This window comes from Nilaparvata lugens, chromosome X (genome assembly GCF_014356525.2).
Source record: "Nilaparvata lugens isolate BPH chromosome X, ASM1435652v1, whole genome shotgun sequence".
Taxonomy (NCBI): domain Eukaryota; kingdom Metazoa; phylum Arthropoda; class Insecta; order Hemiptera; family Delphacidae; genus Nilaparvata; species Nilaparvata lugens.
Window position 1 is genome coordinate 65,147,629 of NC_052518.1, and position 22,908 is coordinate 65,170,536.

Below are 22,908 nucleotides of genomic sequence, written 5' to 3' on the forward strand. Positions count from 1 at the left end.
TTCAAGGAATACGGGCCTCGAAAGAAAAATTCGAAATCTATTTATGTGAAAAACACATACAGCCTTGATTCACAGACCAAAAGTCAACTCACTCTTGTTTGTATAGCATGGAGCCAACAACCATGATATTGCCTTCACGAAACGTGATAAAACACGTTTCATCTTTGTACATTGGAGATCTTCTCGCTTTATCAATTACATTTAATAATTTAATCCGCGACCAGATTTTCAATTCACAAAATACTATTTCAAAAATTAAATTGGTTTTGATGTCATGTATGACACCAATTTATACAACATATTGTTCTTTCATGTGCACTTGATCCATGTATTCAAATTTTCCTTCAGGACACATGTCTCAATTCAATGTATTTTACAAATAATGATTTTCATTCTATAACAGAACTCTAGTTCAATGCTCATAGTATCATCCTTGGTTGATTTATTTTTATATTATAAATATTTTTGTCATTTACACTTGTTTTATTTCTTCACTTGAAGAGGATGCCATGAGTATTGAAACTCAACTTTCGTTTTCAAACGAGAATCATAATGATAATTATTATTATTGATTTGTATGTGTTGTATATATTGCAGTAAAGACATTTTTTTGGTAAACTATGCTTTTCAGGGGAGAGATGCCACTCCATACCTTGAACGGAATCGCGTGGGCAGAGATGCCATAGACTCAGCTGCCGCGCTAACTGACATGGGGAAGTATCTTTTTAGAGAGCGTAGACTACCGGTATATGACATTGCAGTGGCTGTAACTAAGTAAGTATATTCAAAATAGTTTTCTTCCCTATTATTATTATCAAATTATGTTATCACATTGCAGAAAACTCTGCAAGAACCCTTAAAATAAACCCATGATACAAAACATATTCTAAAATATTCCTCTTATAGATGTGAAATTATCTTTGAAAGAAAAAATACCTCTAACATTTTGAGCTATATGGAACGAACAAACTTTATAAGTATATTCAATATTCCTATTATTGGAGAAACATTAAATCCAAGCCAATAAATATTAAGTCTCGTGGAAAGCAGAGTGGCCATTGAAGCAGTATGGCTCTATCTACAATTCAATATAATGTTACCTTTAATGCTCATCTTCTACTTATTCTTCTTATCTGTCACAATCATCTTTCCTTTGAGATAGGGTTGGCAGAATAATACATAGTTTTTCTAACTTTGGTTTCTGCCTTCCCTTTTTACGGCTTGATTGCTAAATGACGAGGAGGCCCTATAACTGTTATTAAATTTTGCAAAATTTGACTAGAAATAGCAAAATAAAATGCATTTATTATTTTATCTTAAACTAGATTAGAAATAAAAAATATACTCACCAGATGAGAATCAGCATCATATTTTACCGTGGAGTTTCAATATTAATAGTGATATAGTAAGCCTGATACAGGATTCTCCAGGATATTACAGTATGATTTTAAACAGTTAAACTAATCAAAAATTGAATATTGTTTTTCTCTCAAATTTTAATATAGTTATCAGTCCTGAAAGTTTGAATACTAGTCCTATTATCAAGTAATGAATGATTGTTATAATCACGATGGAATATTCGGACATTTTTCCAATTTGGATGAGATAGCTTGTGAGATAGGGCTATTGTGAACTGCCTCGTGTTAGACTATGATAGCAAGCCTCCATTCAAGTATTTGTGACTATCTGTTGTGAATCGCAGTATGGTAGCTTATTGATTAAGCATTGAACTTTATTAAAAAACACAACCTTTAATAAAGAGAAAATGTTTCATTAAATAGATGAACGGCATTGGGCTGATGATAGATGTGTCTATGTATAATATACACATGAAATATCACCACTTATGCAATAAATAAAATAAATCCGTTTTCAAAATTATTTCACCAATCCTATAACGTTCAAATTAATGTTATGGTCATTTTCAGTGCCTCTAAAATTTCGTGTAATGTTTTATTTATCTGCAATATTTATTGGTGTAGGGTCTCTTGAATCTTTGGAAAGTCCATGACTCTTGAAAGTGTTTTCGCCAAAACTCATTTTTTTCAAAGATGTACATTTTTTCTTATTTCACATTGGAAGAAGGATCACATTGTCTCAATTTCACTGGTTCCCTTATACAGTACACCCTGCACTTTATACAATACACAGGAACAGCACACACTTCCATGTACCATGGGGTTAATCATATGAAACCATTAGAAATTTCTTCGATTGTGGGAATGTTGAGTTTAAAAGATGTGTGAGCAACGGTTGTAGATGGTATTGAATAGGATCCTTATTTCAAAATTTGTTTTATAACAAATTTATATTTAATTGCTCAGAAAGATCCGAAGAAAACTACTTTTCACATTCAAGTTATCTTATACTACAATAATTTATAATAATGATTATATAGTATTTATTCGTTAGGGCTACTCTTGAATAAAATGAAAATAGAAATCACAGCACTCTTTTTTTTAAAATTGTTGTGAAAGAATTTTAAAAAAGGGTACTGAGATTTTTATTTTTAATAATTATATACCGGTACAGTATGATTATACTAATTTTCACATTCAAGTTATATTTGTACTACTAATTTACTGTTTCAGAAGACAGTATTTATCAGACATTGGACTATTGATTAATTACCCGATTCGATTACGAAATAATAGCTAATATAATCATCAGTATTTGTAATCAATATTGTGAAATTTGATATTCTATATTCAATTGAATATTTGAAATTTTGAGAATCGTCTATCATGCATCGTCTCATTCTCATAGATGCAGTAGTGTTCTTGAGTAATTACCGTACAAATGGAATCGATTCAAAGTTGTAGAGTGCAAAAGTGGGATTATTCATAAAACTTTTTATTACTATAATTTATAATTGGTTTCAAATAATCTTAAGTTAATTTTTATGTACAACCCACCGTGAAACACGAAGCCAATTAATAACAATTTGGAAGTACGATAAGTAGTTTTCTTCAGATCTTTCTAAAGAAATAAGATTCGGACGTTTTTGATTGAATTGAATATCAACGAAAACAATCTTTGAAGTCCCTGTAATAGTATAACCTGAATCTTCGAAGATGTGGTAAATGCTCAACTGTTATAAATTCTTGATTCATTAATCCTATAATATTTGTGCCATATGTTCCACTTTCATTTTCCATGTAATAGCGTATATTGTTGATGTATATTTTGCACATAGGTATGACATGTGTCGCCGTCGGAAGGGAGGCAGATGTACCAAAGGAACTGCCGGTACAGTAAAAAATTGAACGTTTAAAAGTTCATATTTTTGCCATCAATAACCCCAATATTTCTTTTGTAAATAGAATGCTTGTGTACATATAATTTTACAGGTGGAGAATCTGGTTTATGAGCAATCCATTTATTTATTTATAGTCGGGTATGTTGTGGCACGATGAACCTTATACATGATTTAAGGGATTTATAATAACAAATGTGCACATTCACCAGTTGTGATGATATTTTTAAATCTCTTACCAAGCGAATTAATTGGGGGAGAAAATAGCATTATCATTTTACTATGATAGGAATTTAAACTAATAATCAAATGTTCAGCTTACAACAATTTTGAATATTCTTAAGTCTTCAGACCAGTAACAACGTTTCAAAGAATTTAATAAGATTATTGAGATAATTATTTTCTTCACATCGACAACCCACAAGTTTTCTTATCATAAACTCAGAATTAATATAGTTTGAAAATCACGTCTCTTCTTCCCATATAAATGCAAAACCCAACATCCTCTCGTTATCATATGCATACCACGCAAAAGTTCTCGGATGTTCTCCTATTAAATCTTTTTTTCCTTCTTTCTTCCTTTACCCGGCGCTACAGCCCTAGGTGAGCCTTGGCCTCCTTCACAACACGCCTCCATTCTTTTTTGTTCATGGATCTTTCTTTCAACCCTCTCAGCCCCATATTTCTCAGGTCATCCATCATTTGGTCCACCCACCTGTTCCTTGCCCTACCTTTTTTCGTCTGCTGTGCAACTTGCTATTAAATAGGCTACTATTTTTGACATTCTAGCCTCACTCATCGTCATCACATGCCCCAACCATCTTATTCTTTGGGCCTTAACGAATCGTACTATATTTTCTTCTTTTATTAATGTTTCTATTTCTTCATTTTTCTTATTCGCCATTGCTGCCCATTAACCTGAACGGGACCATAAATTCTTCTTATTATGGATCTTTCAAAGATTTTCAATGCATTTTCGTCAGCCATATTCATCACCCAAGTTTCCGCCGCATATGTTGCCACTGGATGCACCAGTGTTTTATATATCGTTATCTTTGTGCTCCTGCCGACCAACTTACTTTTGAATAATCTGACATTGGCATAGTAGGCCCTATTAGCTTCTTCAATCCTTTCTTTTATATATAAGCATTATCACATGTGGCATTTATTGGCATCCTAGATACTTGAAGTTCTCTACACCTGCAAACTTTTTGTTATTCACGTAGATACTTCTTGGTACTCTGGACTTGACTGCTGACACACACAGATATTTACTCTTGTTCTCATTTACAACCAGTAGGACTTTTTGTGCCTCAATTTCTAGGATTTTATAAACTTCTTTCAAGCATGCCACACTTCTAGCCATTATTACCAAGTCATCGGCATATGTACATACTTGATGCATCTTATTGAATATGGTGCCTCTCTGTTCCACCCTTTCAATGCCTTTCTGGATGGCAATGTCGAACAGTACTGCTGAGAACCCATCAAATGCTTTACATCAGCATTAAAATGAAAGCTTCTGCTTAACCTATTTCCCATCTTCACTTTGATTGTAGTAGCAGCCATTATCATTGTGATGAGCTCAACAAGCTTACTTTGTATACCAAAACTCTTAGACACAGCTTAGGCCAGATGAGACTATCAAAGGCTCGCTTAAAATCAATGAAAAGGCAGTTCACATCTATTCCTTGCTCATAGAATTTTTCTATTATTTATTTTATTACAAAAATCTGGTCAGTTGTACCCCTATCTCTGCGAAAGCCACTCTGGTATTCAACAAGTATATTTTCTGAATATGGCTCCAGTCTATTTCTTATGATTGCAGAGAAAATCTTATATACGAAATTTAAAAGGGTAATCCCTCTATAATTCTGGCATCCATTTTGTCTCCTTCCTTAAAAATCGGATGAATAATACCCCCTCAGCATTCTTCAGGCATCACTTCCTCTCTACATATTAGACCTATCAGGTAATGTAAACTTTCGAAAATAGTTTGTCCTCCTTCTTTGATCATTTTAGCCATGCCATCCTCTCTTGGTGCCTTGCACTATCTCTTGGATTGTTGAAGGATCAGTAACATCGTTTCCTATTTGTACTTGTATTTGATCCTCATTTTCATCGATAACTCCAATATGTGCACGGTTCAGAGTCTCCTCAAAATATTCCGCCTATCTATTCATCATGCTTTCCTCACTAACCACTTTCCAATCCTCTCCACGGTATACCATCATTCTTGGCTGGAAACCTTTCCGCATTTTATTTAACGCATCTACTTATGATTTACTCATGTATTCTGTTTCTATATATTTCCTTGTACCTTTCATGTTTTAAATTTTCTAAATTTCATTTTCTCGGCTGTATATTATTTATCCTACAGTCACTTATTTTCTCTCTGACTGCCTTCACTAAATAGTGATCCGAGTCACAATTTGGCCCTCTGCAGCTCCTAGTGTGGAGGATGAAAATCTTTTCCGTATTATGACATGATCAATTTGATTGATCGCTCTGCCATCTGGCGATTCCCATGTACCAAGATGTATTCTCTTATGAGGGAAGTGTGTGCTCTTAATATACATATTTGTCATAACAGCCATCCATTCTCACTTGTTATCTCATGGATGCAACTTTTCGCTGCAATGCCTATCAATTCATCTTCTTTCCCTATCTCAGCATTAAAATCTCCTAGGACCACCAGTATGTATATCATACCTAGGAATTCCATCACACACTTTTTCAAGCCCATTATAAAATTGTTACTTTTCTTCTTCACCCTTTTCTTCTGTATAAGAGTATGTACCGATATTAATGAAATATTCCGGAATTTCCCTTTAATCCTCAATCCACATATTCTCTCATTTACAGTCTAATTCTATCAATCCTTCCTTGTCCCTGCCATCTCATTTCCTGGAGTGCGACAATATCTATTTTTGCTTTTTTTCTAGATTCATCATCTCTTTCATTTTCTCAGGCTTCATCATTGTCCGTACATTCCATGTAGGTTAATATCACTAGTCTCCAAATCCAAGTCAGTTTCTTTTCTATGAATTCCTTTTTTCCTGTTACCGATCCGAGTCTGTTGTGTTGATTTCATAACGATTTTCTTTTTTCCGCCCTACCAGGAGGACCAGGGTTTTTCTCTCCCATAGATAATTAAATAAACATTCAATAGACATGGTTTTTCAATTATTGGACACTTCTGGTAAATTTGGTTTGTCTAGTTCTTCAACTCTCAATAGGACCAAATTTTACTCCTGTGACAGCTTACAAATTTGTATCCTACTGTTAACAGATAACCACAAATGATATAATTAATTCCCAATTCAAATAAACTATATTGCCTCCACAGTATGAAGAATAGTGCATTGCTGGGTTGCTGGAATCTCAATACGGGATCAGCACAATGCTAAATAGATATAATCAGCTGATCTGATTATAGATAAATCTAGTAATAATCATGGCTGATCATACTTTTTAAAATTAGTAAATTTCACTTTCTTTGTCTCTCACATTTGTAGGCTACAGCATAACAAGTAGTTCGACAATCGACAATAGCAAATAGAGAAAACCAACTTCCATGCACACAAACTATGTGATGGGGTTTTTATAAATTCCGGTTCACTTCATTCTTACTGAAGTAATTTTTTTTAATGTACACGATATTTGTTTGATAGGAGCTACCAATACTTTTACAATAATTTCTACAACTTGTATTAATTGGGTACCGTATATCTGTTATCTTAATAACTTCTGAAATTTATATCAATTAATGTATTTTGATAGGTAATATACGAAATGTAGTAGTAGAATATTAGAAACTCCATAAAACGTTCTGTATTTCATGATTTCTATTTGTATGCATTACATATTATCGTGTAACTTAACTTAATACATATGTATCATGAGTGGGATGAAATTAATAATAATCAATTATTAAAAAATTAAATCCTGAAAACTTCTGTGACACATGTGTAAGGAGCATTGTAGTCACAACTTGATTGGAAAAAGTATTTGGAGGAAACGTTTGCGGTTACTAGATGCTAGTTAAAATACCCTGTCCAAGAAATTAAACCTCTTGAACAATTTAGATAAGATCTATCTTATAATAATTATTCTATTACAGAAACTTGTCGCAATCCAAACTATAAGTAGGTATTATTTATTCTTGAGTACATGATAGAGTAGTTCAGTGCTACGAATCGCTTAAATGATTATCAAAAATATCACACAATATGCCTATCACAAATGGTGATGTTCATTACTGATGGACCCATTTTGAATGAAATATTCTTCATCAAACATCCATAATTTTTCAAGATTCTGATAAATAAATTCTTTATTAAATAATCAGACTCTAATCTGCTTAGATTGAACTTTTCTCAATCTAGATCAAACTTTACTAAAAATTATGTTTTTAACTTTTAACACAAAACAGCTGAATTTCGGATAACATTGTAGGTTGTTGTTTTATCATTTGTTATTGTTATATTCTATGGTAATATATTTTATTTGACGTTGGATTACCTTTTTTGTAAAAACGTAAACAATTGTAGTAAAATTTATAAACTCTGGATGTTTGTAGGTCAAATTACATGTATGTAAATTAATTAACATTAGATTAATGTAGTGCAGTTTGTGGAGTGGAGTAGTTTTTTAGCTATATTTTGGGGGAAGGAAGCACTGCACTTGGAATGGAACATTGGATTAAACTCCGTCACTTTCAGCCGCTCAGCCAGCTCCAAAATGCAGAGACAACAAGTGAAGCCTCGAAAATTTCTAATATTCGTTGAACATTTTTGAAAGTTTATTTATAAATATATCGATGTTTGCAGATTAGATATGTGCAGAAGGCAATATCCAAATGAAGCCTGTAACAGAGGAACGGCAGGTAAAATAATGCATAAAAGACAGAAGATTCTATCTGCACTGCACCAGAAATCACTTTACAAATTTCACACAACACTTCATTCACGATCATTGTTCGAATGGTAAAAATTTCATATTTCTTCAAGAATCTGTGAATGACGACTTTTTCATGCGCTCACAAACATTATGTTGCCTCCAATTTATGAATGTACGTCTTTTTCATGCGCTCATGCCTTCAATATTCTCATACAAATTCGTTATTCAAAAATCATATCTATGTAAACCACTACATTCCACTCCATCTATCATTATGAGCAACCAATACCTTAATTTGCAACCAATACCATAATTTGCAACAAGACTCTCTCCGCTACATGCTCAGTCTTTGAAACTGGTATGGAATTTAATCTTATTGCGCATGCCTTTCGCTTCTTTTTGAATGACTTTGATTTTACATATTCAATACAGAGCTATTTTTCATTTTTTTAGAAATAGAGCTGATTTTATTTTTCATATATTCAATATCTTGAGAACGAAGCCCCCATAAGCATAAGATTTATGTAAGGTTAATGGAGCTGATATCGATAGATATAGCAACTTCAGTTTCTAGGTGGGTTCCGGAACACACCAAACAATATATAATATTGGATATATAATATTTGGACAATCATATCATACATGAGATTTCACTTGTCTTGGAAAGTATGTTGTCTATTATAAGATGATTGAACGAACATTTATGTCGGGATTCATACTCAGCTGTTTTCCTATCAATCGAGTAATGACTATAAATAGCTGATCACAGAAACAGATATATATATATATATTATATATATATATATATATATAATATATATATATATATATATATATATATATAAATTGAAACAGGATACACACGACACAGATAGATTAAAAACACTTAAAAACTTTGAGGGAGCCCAGCTCTCGAAAATTTTCGTTTATAATGTACGTTTTTAAGTGTTTTTAATCTATCTGTGTAGTGTGTATCCTTTTTCAATTTATAACTAATACCTTTTATAACTTTGAAGTTTTTTATGTGCTATAAGCACATAACAGAAAACACTTTAAAGTTTGTAATTTAAATTAAAACAGGAGACACAAGTTATAAATAGATTGAAAACACTTAAAAACTTACATTATAAACGGAAATTTTTGGGAACTGAGTTGCCTTCCTCAACCGAGCAGTGAGTGGGTAGCCTACAGTTTGAAATCAAACAGTCGTGACCACAGAGTACGCACGGAGAGTCAATTGTAGCAGCAGAGACCACAGATTACGCGGTGCAGACGGATAGAGAGAAAAAGGGTACAGAGTTAGGGGATATTATGGGTGTATTTAGGGGGCGGTTACAAACGGGAGATTTAAGATCTGAGTGGGTTATATATAAGGAAAAGTGTAGCTTATGAATTGATAGAAAAGAGGAGATTTAAAATTAAAAATCAAAAAAGAATTAGAATAAAATTGGAGAAAGGAATTGTAGAGTTGATTTGAATGAAATTTATTTTTTATTTTTATTGAAAATTTAATATATATATTTGATAGCTGTGAAATTTATTATGATATGATATCATGATTTATTATGATGTTTCATCATAGTCGTTGTCCGTCGCTGTTGGTTTGTTTGTATGTTCTTCAATAACTTTTGAACAATTAGATCAATCAGCTTCAAACTTTGAATACATAACTCTTATTCTTCGAACCTTTTCACAGATCAAGTTCGTTGGACAACGAAATTTACTCACTCCTTCATCCTTTTTCAGACAAAAAAGGATAGGCCCCCAATATAGCCCAACTATTTAGGTTATAGTCTATGCTACAGATAGACTCAACAATCACGAGAGGAAAAATTATTCAAAAGTCTTTTGGAATATTGTAAATTTATTTTGATGGAACAGCTGATATTCTATCAGCAGCATCTTTGAAAATTATTGTACGAGATTTTCTCAGTCAAGAAATCAATAAAATTTCATGAATAAGCAACAGCTGATAGGAGGCGGCAATTTTTATATTTTTTAGGCGAAAATTGCTTCAAGATGAGGATATTCTCGGGCAATCATCACGGTGAAAATGTGATTAGAAAATTATAAAAATGTAACTACAAATAGCTCGAGAAACATGATTAACAAGGCAAATTATAAATAGTCATGATCAGCTGATAATATTGATCAGCAATAGAAACTATTTCAGCTTTGAATTTTCTCATGCTTAGGAGAAAATTATTTTTTTCTGTTAGCTGTGAAAAACTGATTGATTAAAAGTAAATATAGCTTTTATGCAGTTGAAATAATAAAACACTGAAATAGAACAATATTCCTTAATAATATTGATTCATCGAGGGTAGCCGTCTAGTTGTCACCCCGACTACTTGACACCTGGTCATTTTGGCCATAGGCGACTACTTGTACCCTCATAAAAATATACCATTGCCGTCAAGTTGTCTCCCCGACTACTTGACACCTACTGGACCAAAGGTGCCAACTAGTCATGACCGTAAACGACTACTTGACACCTCGCACCCTCACGTCAGGGTGTACCCCCGATTAGTTGTCACCTCCTTAGAAAGGAGACAAGTAGACGGGATGGCTCACGTCTACATGACACCTTGCACGCTGGTGTCAAGGTGTCACCCTGACTACTTGGCACCTACAGAGTTGGCACAACTTACACCCTCGCGGCGTAGGGAGGATCAAACAATTTTTATTCCTGGTTATGATATAGAATTGAATTCTAAGCACTTTTGGTTCAGTAACATTTTCCCGTCAAACGCACGGTTCGGGAGATATTCCTATTTTTAGGATAAATTTTCTCGAGTTGGTCGAAAACAGAAAAAAATGAATAATAAGCCCTTTTGATTACTAAACTAGTTGTAGAACACAATTCTAAACACATTTTGTTCAGTTATATTTTCCCGTCAGACGCACCGTTTTCGAGTAAATTGAGCCTAATGCTAGGACAGTCAATTTTTCATCCATCAATGATATGGCAGATGAAGCTATCAGTCTGGTTAACAACTGAGGTATTACATGAAGTCTGGTAATTAATATGAGTATAAATAATTATTTATATCACTTGTTTATATAAAGTCTGTTTCTATACTTCTTGATTGCACCATGGTTGAAAAGGCTCACTCACAAAGACATGATGTTGAAAATATCTTATTATATCAAAATTAGGAATCTCAATGCCTTTTCTTATAGAACTTGATAGTTGGGCGTCATTTTCCAACTCTAAAATGAAGAGCCAGCTGGAATGGTGATTTCTTGTGGAGTGGAGTCGAGGGGATGGGTTGTCATGACCGTAGACGACTACTTGTACCCTCGTAAAAATATACCATTGCCGTCAAGTTATCACCCCGACGGGGGCGCGACAGTCGAGACCGACGACATTCGAGGCCTACGACCGTAGAGGACTGTTTTACAGTCCTCTACGGTCGTAGGCCTCGACTGTCGGGAGTGTACGAAAATTAGAGTGGCCTCAACTGTCGCCTAACGCAGGCGACATTTGAGGCCACTTTTTCAGGAGTCCTCTCCCGTCGTAGGTCTCGACTGTCGGGGCTGTACAAAAATTAGAGTGGCCTCAACTGTCGCCTAACGCAGGCGACATTTGAGGCCTCTTTTTCAGGAGTCCTCTACCGTCGCTGGCCTCGAATGTCGCTGGTCTCGACTGTCGGACCTGTACAAAAATTAGAGACTCGCTTGCAGCAGGCGACAGTTGAGGACACATCCTATTGCGATTCCAGACAAAATACATTCTATAATGATTATAACTTCTGATTTGTTGAAAACTAAATAATGGAAACTCCCTTCATAAAAAAAGCATATGAATTTTGAAGGTGGATAGTGCTTATCCTTGAAGGATTTTCAGAACGATCATCTTTGTGAAGAATTACAGCTTAATCAGTCAAGTATTTCAAGCGTGATGAGCTCACATACAAACAGACAGAAAGACAGACACCATCTCGTCTTATAGATGGATAGAAGATAGATAACTATTTAGATTTGTCAATGAAGGAGGCATAATGCAGTAGGAATGGATTCCCATTACTTAAAAATATGTTCAGGGACCATCATCCAAGTACTGGAATGTATATGACTTGACCACCTTTGTTCATGAAACTCAATTGGAGGATGGAAAGATGTTGGTATCTTTATTTTACATGCTGAACTTTCAAAGCTACACGAATTTAAAGTTATAAAGAATTTAAAAGTTACAAAATTAATAAGCTTCAGAGAATAGAAAAAGGTTATATACAGTAGTATGATGCTTAGAGTAATGAACAAATTTACCTTTTTATATAATCTAGGAAGTTGATTTGAAAAATCAACAACTTTACATAAACATTCTTCCTTAAAAATATTTTTTACTGTGTTTTTGAAAACTATAAGCAAAAGATCTCTAACAATTACTATATATAATCAGGCATATAATTTTGTACCGGTGTGAAACCACCTTTTTGAGATCTTGCAATTTGTAGAAATTCAGTTCTAAGATTATTCCTGTGCCTAGTATTTATAACTCGCACTTTGCGCTCAGCAGGGGGCTTCGCCCGCGGCACCCCTGAAAATGTTATATATATTAAATGTTATATATATATTATTTTTGGTTGATTTTTTTTTAATTTGGGGTTGGGCTGTGCCCCCTTGCACCACACAATGTTTGATTGGAGTAATAAAAGTTTTGGGTTGGACATTTTTAGGGTTAGAAAGTTTTTGAGGCCTAAAAAATGATTTGTTTTAACCTTTTTGTGCGCTTGATATTTTTAAAATAAATTAGCTTGCATTTCCCTTATTTTCTAACTAGTCTCTTCCATTCAACTTAGATTAATTTTCTGAACGTCTTATTCCTTTAGCTTTTTTGATAAAATTATCCAGTAAAAAGTTAGATAATTCTGAACTTATTTCAATTCTTCTCTCATGAATTATACAAAAGCCATTGTTTCGAGGAAGTAGTAGCCATTGAACTGAGAGACAAGGAAGAAGATAGGAAATGGTATTGAATAGAAATAGATGGAGAAACAACAGCCAGCAGGTAGCCATCCAGCTCTGTATAGGGTCGGTTGCACAGAAGCCTGTCAAACTTTAACCATGATTGAATGCTATGAAAAGAGGCGCCTTCTTTTCAAAAAAGACTGACCTGATTGGTTCTTTTGGCATTTAATCATGATTAAAATTCGACAGGCTTTTGTGCAACTGGGACAATGGGTTTGTTTAATTTGGAGTTAAAGACCATCTTCCTATATGAGTAGGTGGGTCTCACCATATTTCCTGCTATGCTGATTCACTCATTATAGCAGACAATTCTTCATAATTATTGAGCTACGACTTTAATTTATAACAATAAATTGATATCAACAGGTACACCTTTACATGCTGACTAAAGACTTGAATTAATCATACCCTTTCATTTCCGAAATACCTGGTAAGTTGTTATAGCATAACATATATTAGTCAATATAGACATCCACTACACAGTTCATAGGTTCGCATAATTGATTTTTTGAGTTCATATCATCAGTTTCTTATTCAGTGTTTCTATAGCTTCCTTTAATGCTACTCTTGCTTACTATTTTTAATATCTTATTTATTGCCAACTGTTCTGTAAAATCAGAATCTACAAAGGACCTCAAAATATCTTGTGATTTATAATTAGATTTCCTATTGAATAGGACAAAGAAACCACATGGTACAAATTGTATTGGTATTATGTGGTCGCTGTATTCATAGCCCAAGATAAGCCTAAGAAGTCCTGCAACTAGATAGTTAAAGTATGCAATATTCACATTAAAAGGACAATATCGTTTTGAGTGAACCAATGTTTGCAATGCACCTTTGAAGAGCTAAACGAATTTTATCTCTTGTCAATATCCTAAAAGTTCTTCAGCCCGGGGGGCTTACCAGTTTCTACAGTATTATTATCACCTCCCGACTACTTCTAACCAATCTACTATCCGTCTGACTTTGTCTTTTTTGTCTTATTTCATTGATGCAGTACAATGAATACTGGATACTGTTCTTGTTTCTCAAACAAGTTGAACATTTTTTCTCCTTTAGGAACTTCGGCCAAAGGATATAGAATATTTACAGTGTATGTGAGAGGGAATGATATTAACAGAGTACCAGATCACGATTATAAATAGAATAGATTAGGTTTGAATTGATGCAAATATATTCATCCATTCATGGAAATTGCAATAATACTTGTACTTTCTGGTTTATGCTCTTATTCACAATGAGAATGAAAGAACGAATTATTCAATGTATTTAACTAAGGATGGGAACATCCTTAGAAAGATTGTAATGAAAGAGGAATGCAATTGAAATTTGGCACAATTCTCTATTTTTGAAAAGGACATGAAAGAGTATTACTTTTATGAGCCGGAGTATGGTGGAATAGAGCTGTTAGAAAGATAAGCTGATACTGTATTGAATAGAAACTGAGAACTAAACCAAACATGGATAGATGAATGAATGAATGATAAAGAAATTTGATGGTGCAAAATTCGACTCATGTTTTGGGACTTGACCTGTACTTTTCAAGAAATAGCCAATTCAAGGAATTTTATTATTAGGCAGGTGGACAATGATGATGCTCAACGCACATCCAGTTTCAGAGTTCTGCGTCTTTAGAAAACAAAAAGGCGTACGGAATGGAGAAACATAACAGAGAGTCACATGTTAAAGTCCATGAATAGAATTGATGAGGTGGAATAAGCTGTAACGGTGTTGAATAGTACTGTATTCAATGCAACACATTTTGGGAAATACGTGCTCCAAAATATACAAAGCTTATGTGTTTTAAAGAATTCCCAAACATTTAATATGACAATAGGTTGACATTATTTTCGTTTGTGTTCACATTCATACTTTGTTCGTTCATCAAAAATTCTACTTCAAAATGTCAATACCTGAGAGAAACCAACAATCTGGTGATGTTAACCGTTGTGCATTGTATTACCACATAAAGAAATTACAAGTGAGAGACCAAAGTTGCTCTTGACACTTGACAGTTTACACTTGATGGTGTTTGACTTCGAAGAAAAACACATTAATTCAGTTTTCAATTAGTTATCATCATAGTTCAGTTTAAAGTAGCCTAACAATATAACCATGGTTATATAGTCATCTTCAGTTACTTCTAATGGAAGAAGATCGTTTAGGGAAATAATTCCAAAGTAACTGAAAGATTCTTGGAACGATTCTGCAGTATTGGACAACGTCAATAAAAAAACTTGACCTTCTAACCCCAAAGTTTTCTACAGAATGCCCTGAAAACGTTGAATGTTGTATTCCTCTTGCAGTTGACAGCATTTCCTTCTTAGGAAATAAAATTTAAAAAAGTGAGCGTAAATACACACACACACAAACACATACAGACCAATACCCAAAAAGCACATTATTACTCAAAAAAACTCAGGGAATCTTGAAACATATAGAAATTTAGAAATTGGGGTACCTTGATTTTTTTGGAAAGCAATACTTTCCTTATCTATGGTGGCATGCTACCAATTTCTCCTAAATAGGTTGGATAGCATTTCACACCTATTAACCTAAAGGAAGTTATCGGCTCCAAAATGTAGATTCTTGATAAACTATGAATGGATCTATTGCTTATGAATGAGAAATCCAGTTTTCAGAGCAAACTAACTTATAATCTTCAGAAGAATTTTGGCAATATACAACACAAATCCACAAAACAATACCTTACACACTTAAGCATCTAACATCATTACAAGCTAAATACTTATCCATTTATATAGTTGAAAAACAATGGCTAAAGGCTTGTAGACACACAAAACAATTTTATACAAAATTAGAATACCATAAAACTGTTCAAAACTCAATTTAAAACATTAAAAATTCACTTAAACAGAAAAATATTCAGAGAACACAAAACCAGAACACATAGCCAGCCACCATTTTTTAGAGAGAGCCTAACAAGTACAGAGTAAAGCCCCACTTCAAAACCAGTGTCGACGTCATGAACACGTCACCGATATTAAATTCCAAAAAATTATAAATTACAAGTTTAGAATCTACATTTTACATTTGTTCTCAATAAAACTTTATTTCGAAACTGTTATTTTAAATTTATATATCCTCTATATTTATAATGATCTTTGTTTTCTTGAAGAAAATGATTTTATTCATGGGTTCATTTGTTTCAACAAAGCCATTTTGCTTACAAAAGTCAGTCATGTTCACTAGATAATGATTTTCAATTTTTATTTGAAAGTTGAATTCATCAACTTGATACAAAGCAAGATTCCTTTTGTTTACATTGTTCCTAACCTCTACAGAAACCTGTCTCATGTAAACATTCACTTTATTTACTGTTTTCCTAACTTTCAATTTGGCAATACTACTTTCTTTACTGTTGACTTTCAATAAAGACAACTCCCTACCTACTACATTACTCAATTCTACTATCTCACTAGGATTTACTTTTTCAATAACAGTAACTAGGCCTACATTATCTGAAACTTGAAATACTTGATCTTGTATTTTAACACTACTATCATCCTGCTTCAATTTGTTTTCATTTTCATGATTATCTATCAATGTTTCATGTGTATCTTTTAATAGAAGGTTTATACTAACCTGCTCTAGTCTTATACTAGTACATTCTTGCTTCATATCATCAAACCTAGCACTTTGATCTTGTTTAAAATTATCAATCTTAGCATTTTGCTCATCAATCTTAGCATTTTGCTCATCAAACCTAGCATTTTGTCTATCAAACATTTGTGTTAAGAACGCTATAAGATTTAGATCATTTTTAGCTCCTACCATACTTGTTTCATTTGATATTTCTACTACTTCCTTATGAATTGTTACATTTGAAACGTTTTCACTTACAGCTACACTATCATTTGAGTCATTGTTTAAGGTTAGGTCTAAATCTTGAGATTCTTCATCTAAGTTTTGAATGTTTTCACTGAATAAAACTTTATTATTTTTATTGTTCTCCATCTTGCTACTGCGTAAAAAATATTTACTCATTAGAACCTGAACTTTCTCGAACCGATTTCCCACTCAGCAGCATCTCCCATTCACAATCTATCAAGATATCTATCCTACCAATAATTTTTTATAACCAGGGATATATTTTGTAGTTTGAGTCCCACACCAGGGCGTACCATTTGGCATGCTACCAATTTCTCCTAAATAGGTTGGATAGCATTTCGCACCTATTAACCTAAAGGAAGTTATCAGCTCCAAAATGTAGATTCTTGATAAACTAAGAATGGATCTATTGCTTATGAATGAGAAATCCAGTTTTCAGAGCAAACCAACTTAAAATCTTCAGAAGAATTTTGGCAATATACAACACAAATCCACAAAACAATACCTTACACACTTAAGCATCTAACATCGTTACAAGCTAAATACTTATCCATTTATATAGTTGAAAAACAATGGCTAAAGGCTTGTAGACACACAAAACAATTTTATACAAAATTAGAACACCATAAAACTGTTCAAAACCTAATTTAAAACATTAAAAATTCACTTGAACAGAAAAATATTCAGAGAACACGAAACCAGAACACATAGCCAGCCACCATTTTTTAGAGAGAGCCTAACAAGTGCAGAGTAAAGCCCCACTTCAAAACCAGTGTCGACGTCATGAACACGTCACTGATATTAAATTCCAAAAAATTATAAATTACAAGTTTAGAATTTACATTTTACATTTGTTCTCAATAAAACTTTATTTCGAAACTGTTATTTTAAATTTATATATCCTCTATATTTATAATGATCTATTTATCTGTTAATTCTGTTACTCAGTTTCGGTGATACCATGGAATGTGCAACACAATTATTTACAATAAATTCTCAGTTAAAAAGTTGTCTGCATATCGATTACTCTGATATTTACTATCACGTTTTATAGATCTCGAATTGAAGATTCGATTTTAATCGAGAAAAAATGTAATATTACAATGGTAATAGGGAAATGAAAGTAAAAATCTGAATTAACAGAGTAATTATAATAATAAATTCATTCGACAATAATCTAAACTAAAAAACTAAGAGACTAATTAAAAGAAAAGACTAAAAAACTGAAAGAAAAACCGATAGAAATACAATATAATAATTCTTAATAAACACGGAAGAATTTGCCCACAATTCATTGGCAATATGGGCACCTGCATGGCAAAGGAATTTGCTCTTCTTCTTCTTGTTCGCCATTTGTTAATATTGAGACAAAGTGTCGTGGCGTGCTGACAAGCGCTGTGGTGCAGTTGATGCAACCCGCCCAATGTCCACATGGAATGCTTTGTAATCCGGGTTGCTTTGTACTGATCACAGTTGCAGCACAACGTGCTATTGCTGTCCTCACAAGCCTCCTCAGCTTCAGTGAGGTCAGCTTCAAGCTCAGCAAGCTGCTCCATCACGAACCCAGCTGACGGACAATCATGAATACCGTCTACATTGAGGACAATTTTATTTGTTCTGTAACTTTGGAACTTTCCATCGTTTGTCAGTTCGTTCAGGCTGCCCGTTAACTCATTTTCTGAGGCTTCTGAAAAAAATTAAGTTTTGCTATTCCCCTTATTCTCTACTACGAACAAGAAAATCTAAGGTTAGGATTAGGATTTTTTATTATAATACATACAGAGTGAGTCATATGTATGGGTACCCTTCAATAAGTTGGAGACTGTTGTAGATATAATTCTGTAACTTTCAGGATGAGTTAATGGTCAAATACTCTAACTTTCGACGTACAACTGGATTTCAACCCCTCTTAATGGGGTGACTTGGTGGTTGCAACTGGAATATTTTAAATGTAAACACCTATTGTGTGGTACATTATTTTTAAGGCCCTTTCAAAACAAGAAAGATAACATCAATTGAAATGTTCTATGATACTCTTATCCAAAATGGCGGCAGATTGAGCTTTATTAATAATTTCTTTAAAAACCAAAACTTCAATCAACCGCCATTTTGGATAAAAGTAACATAGAAAATTTCAATAATTAATGTTTTCTTCCTTGTTTTAGAAGGGCCTTTGAAATGTATTCGTGTCTTCGACAAATCATCTCTAATATTTAAATAAATTTATTGGATTTGCGATTTTTATTTGAATCTTACACTTTGTACCGAATTGGGTTTATCAATATTTTATGCTAAATCGAATGAGAACTTCTGTTTTTTAATTACGGAAAATTATTCTATAATTAATGTGCTGTATTGGCAATGTTAGTACCACTTGTAAGGCGTACTGTAGATAAAATTTAATCAACTATGTTCAATATCCCAGATTTAACTCGCTCAAGAATCTTATAATTAGGAAAAGATTCTCATTTTTTTCCTTGAACGCTACACTTAAAATGCTGATGTTTTTATATGTTACTTTATTTGTTATTAATTTGTACCTTCTTCCTCCGACTCATTTGAAGAAATGAGTTCCGGGTCGTCTTCCATGTCCTCATCCTCATCAGCATGGACGATATCTGATGCCACCCGGTAGCTCGCGGTTGAAATGAATTCTGCGAGTGTTATGTCTCCTCTTCTTAGTTTTTCATCAAGGCACTTGAGATTGGAGTCCTGAAGAATCCATTTTAGTTTTTTCTTCCTGGCACACTCCTTCCCCTCTCTTAACAGTGAGAAGGAGTGAGCCTCTTTTGAAGATATTTGCATCAAACCGTCTGGAACAATCACAAAAAAACTTTAGCATTGGGTTAACATAAATTTTTTTCATAGCAATAAGTTTAGAAAAGCAGTTCTATTGCCTATTGGTTGCAAGGAGAATGAAAAAAGGAGAAAAAAAGTAAAAATATTGATTTTCTTTCTGTAGGTCCTTAACAGTTCCCTGATGCCACATTCTTAGTACCCACCATGTACATGTACAGCATAGCTGCGCGACGTCTACGGTTCATAGAACTACTAGTAGCTTCAATATGTTGGAGTTTGATTGGAGAAAGTCTTCTGTGACAGTGATCTCTTTGTTTTTTACTACTCCTTGAAGTTGTGTGTTTGATTATTCCCTCTCATTACTATTTTTTTTCTTTCTTCTCAGAATGACTTTTGTATAATCATAGAAACTTTTTATTTCTTTCGTAATGTATATTTTTCAGAGAGACTTTTCGTAAAGACTTTTCATTTTTTTCAATATTTATGTAAAATATTGCATTTTCAATTCTCTTACTTGTATTATGTGTTAAGAGAGCAATTATGGGATGTTATCCTTATGCTCTCAAATGTAGGATATCAAATAAATAAATCATAAATAAATGAGTAAGTCAATTTTGTTGTCCAACGAACTTGACCTGTAAAAAGGTTCGAAGAATACGTGTTTAAAATTTGAAGCTTATTGATTAATTCTCTGTAGAGTTAGTGTAGAACATAAAAACAGACGGACAACGACTTTGGCCTTCACTATATCAAAGGTGAGAACTTGCTAACGCTCGTTCAATAAATTTATACTAATACAGAATTGCAATATAAACTTGAAATTGAATTTCCAATTGACATTGCCAACCTGAAAAAACAGGTTTCAGTGTTAGCAGAACTATTACTACTAAAATTGATGAATCTCAAACATGAACATGATATGGTAATAGAACTACATTGAACATAGCAGAATAACATTCCTGTAATAGTAATCAATTGATTAATCACAAGAAGACTTAATTCAATTATGATTATTTAAACCATGCTTTTCTAGACACAAAAAATAGTTCACATACCTTTCCATTTCTTCTTGAAATATTATCGAGTTAGGCGTGCTCTCTTGTGCAGCTCGATGGAGAATTTTACTCCTCACAAGATTCACATTAAAAAATTCAAATCCTTACACTTCGCACCAGGAGTGTGGTTTGATTTTAATTCAAACTCCCCAACCTCGGGTTTGTCTTCGTAACTTATTTGGAAGAGACCGTGGCCCGACCCTTTGCAATCGTTACTGTTACAAATTAAATAAACTTTGCGGCTTTGCCGATCTTTAAGCTTTCTTTTAAATCTATAAATGTATCCGTCTTCAGATGTCCACTTAACTAAATCGCTCTTTACGGTGACGCGCTGGATTATCATAGTTGTGCATGCACCAACTGACACTGAGGTGGTAGTTTAAAGGTTGGAGAAGTAGTTGGCGAGGGGTGGGGGTTCATGGAAGTTATTTTACAGTTCCACCACATGAAAAATGAAAGGAAATGAGGATATTATTTCCCAAGTTTATTTCTTTCTTTTTCTATGTCATTGTAAACTGATGGCAAAAAATAGCATTGTTCCAGACTTGCTATTTCTACCTGAAGAAGTGTCACTGAAACCCTTCTATTGTCTAGCTTTACTGCTCCGACACATATGGTTTATTGTTAGATGTCTCGGGAAATCCCCAAGTTAGTAAGGCACATTTTCAATGTCTGAGTTGATGTACAGTGAAAATACATGTCCACTCTTTCTGGATCATAAATTTCAATTTCAAACAATGATGAATTTATCATTGATGAATATGAATTCTCATCTGAATCGATAAGAACATTATTTATAAACCCATTCTAAAAAGCAGTTTTCACATTCCCTATAATCGCAGTGACGGTTTCAACGCTTTTAGACCATTGAAATTGAAATTCATGATCCAGATAGAGTAGACATGTATTTTTACTGTACATCAACTCAGACATTGAAAATGTGCCTAACTAGCCTGGGGAGTTCCCGAGACATCTAACAATGAATCAATTGAATTCATCAATGATGAATTTATCATCAATGTGAGAGAAAGCATATAAGATTTTTTGGGTCTTTTTCATTATTCGCGACCCCTCCCCGCCCCAGAAAAATGGCTACAAATCTATCGGAAATTGGTGAGAAAGTATGGAATTCAATTAATTTTAAGGTGAAAAATGAGAAAGCATTTCTAATATAATTTTTAGATATATATTTCCCATTTCGTGGAATTATTACGAAATTTTGATTTTCAGAAAGTTATTGACATCTTTGGTTTTAACTTAAAATATACATACAATTTATGCCAATTGTAAAACATATTGTTAAATACTATTATTTAATGACTTCATGTTAGTTACCTTTTCTAGTGGGCCTTCCTTCTCGGCAAGATCTTGCACATCTACCGGACGTTTTTCGAATGAACTTTCATTACCATCGCACGCTTCTTGCACAATCTCCACTTATGAATAGTCCCCTTTTCCTAAAGAGACTCAATCGATTTGTGCGATAATATTGTTGTGTGCAACCAGAGGCAGATTCTAGGCGGGGGGAAGTGGGGGTTGGTCAAGGATTTATATTATCTGAGCTAATGTCACAACGCTCAGGTAACGTTTCTCTTCTCGAAATATGAGCAAACATGGTGAACTTGAAGACTGCACAATACCAATACAAATGAATTCTGCCAACTGACAACATCAATCCATAATTATTTTTATAGACTTGAATTGCATCTTAATCTTCATAGAATTCGTAGAACTCTTCATAGAATCTCTTTTGGTATCATAGAATTCGAAACAGAGTTTGTGATAACTATAATCACTATCAAAAAGTTAGTCTTGACGTGGAGTTGATTTCTAACCATGGTAAGTTGGAACATTTTTCAAAACCTAGATTTGAATACCGAAATCAATATAAAAATTTACAAGCATTTGATCTGATTCCTTGTAATGATAACTTGTCAAATCCTTGCAGTGGAGAATTATTGAAAATTGTTGATCAAGAACTTGAAAGTATTAATGGTTATGTCAGTTTAAAATCTGTAGCCCACAATCATCTGCACATTGGAAATGGTGAAAAGAGGAAGGAAGAGG

General features: G+C 33.5%; 1 protein-coding gene across 11 annotated transcripts in view; it reads left to right on the forward strand.

The window, feature by feature from the left end:
• Positions 1–22,908, forward strand: part of LOC111062931 (A disintegrin and metalloproteinase with thrombospondin motifs 16) — a 196,913-nt gene that overhangs the window by 133,352 nt on the left and 40,653 nt on the right. For 6 of the 11 annotated variants that reach the window (XM_039441364.1, XM_039441367.1, XM_039441369.1 and 3 more), the window contains 2 exons: positions 632–774; positions 8,089–8,144. In XM_039441364.1, coding sequence (XP_039297298.1) covers positions 632–774; positions 8,089–8,144 — 199 coding nt within the window. Of the gene's footprint in view, positions 1–631; positions 775–3,196; positions 3,250–8,088; positions 8,145–22,908 lie in introns of all 11 variants that reach the window. The other 5 variants (XM_039441366.1, XM_039441370.1, XM_039441372.1 and 2 more) reach the window with 1 other exon arrangement.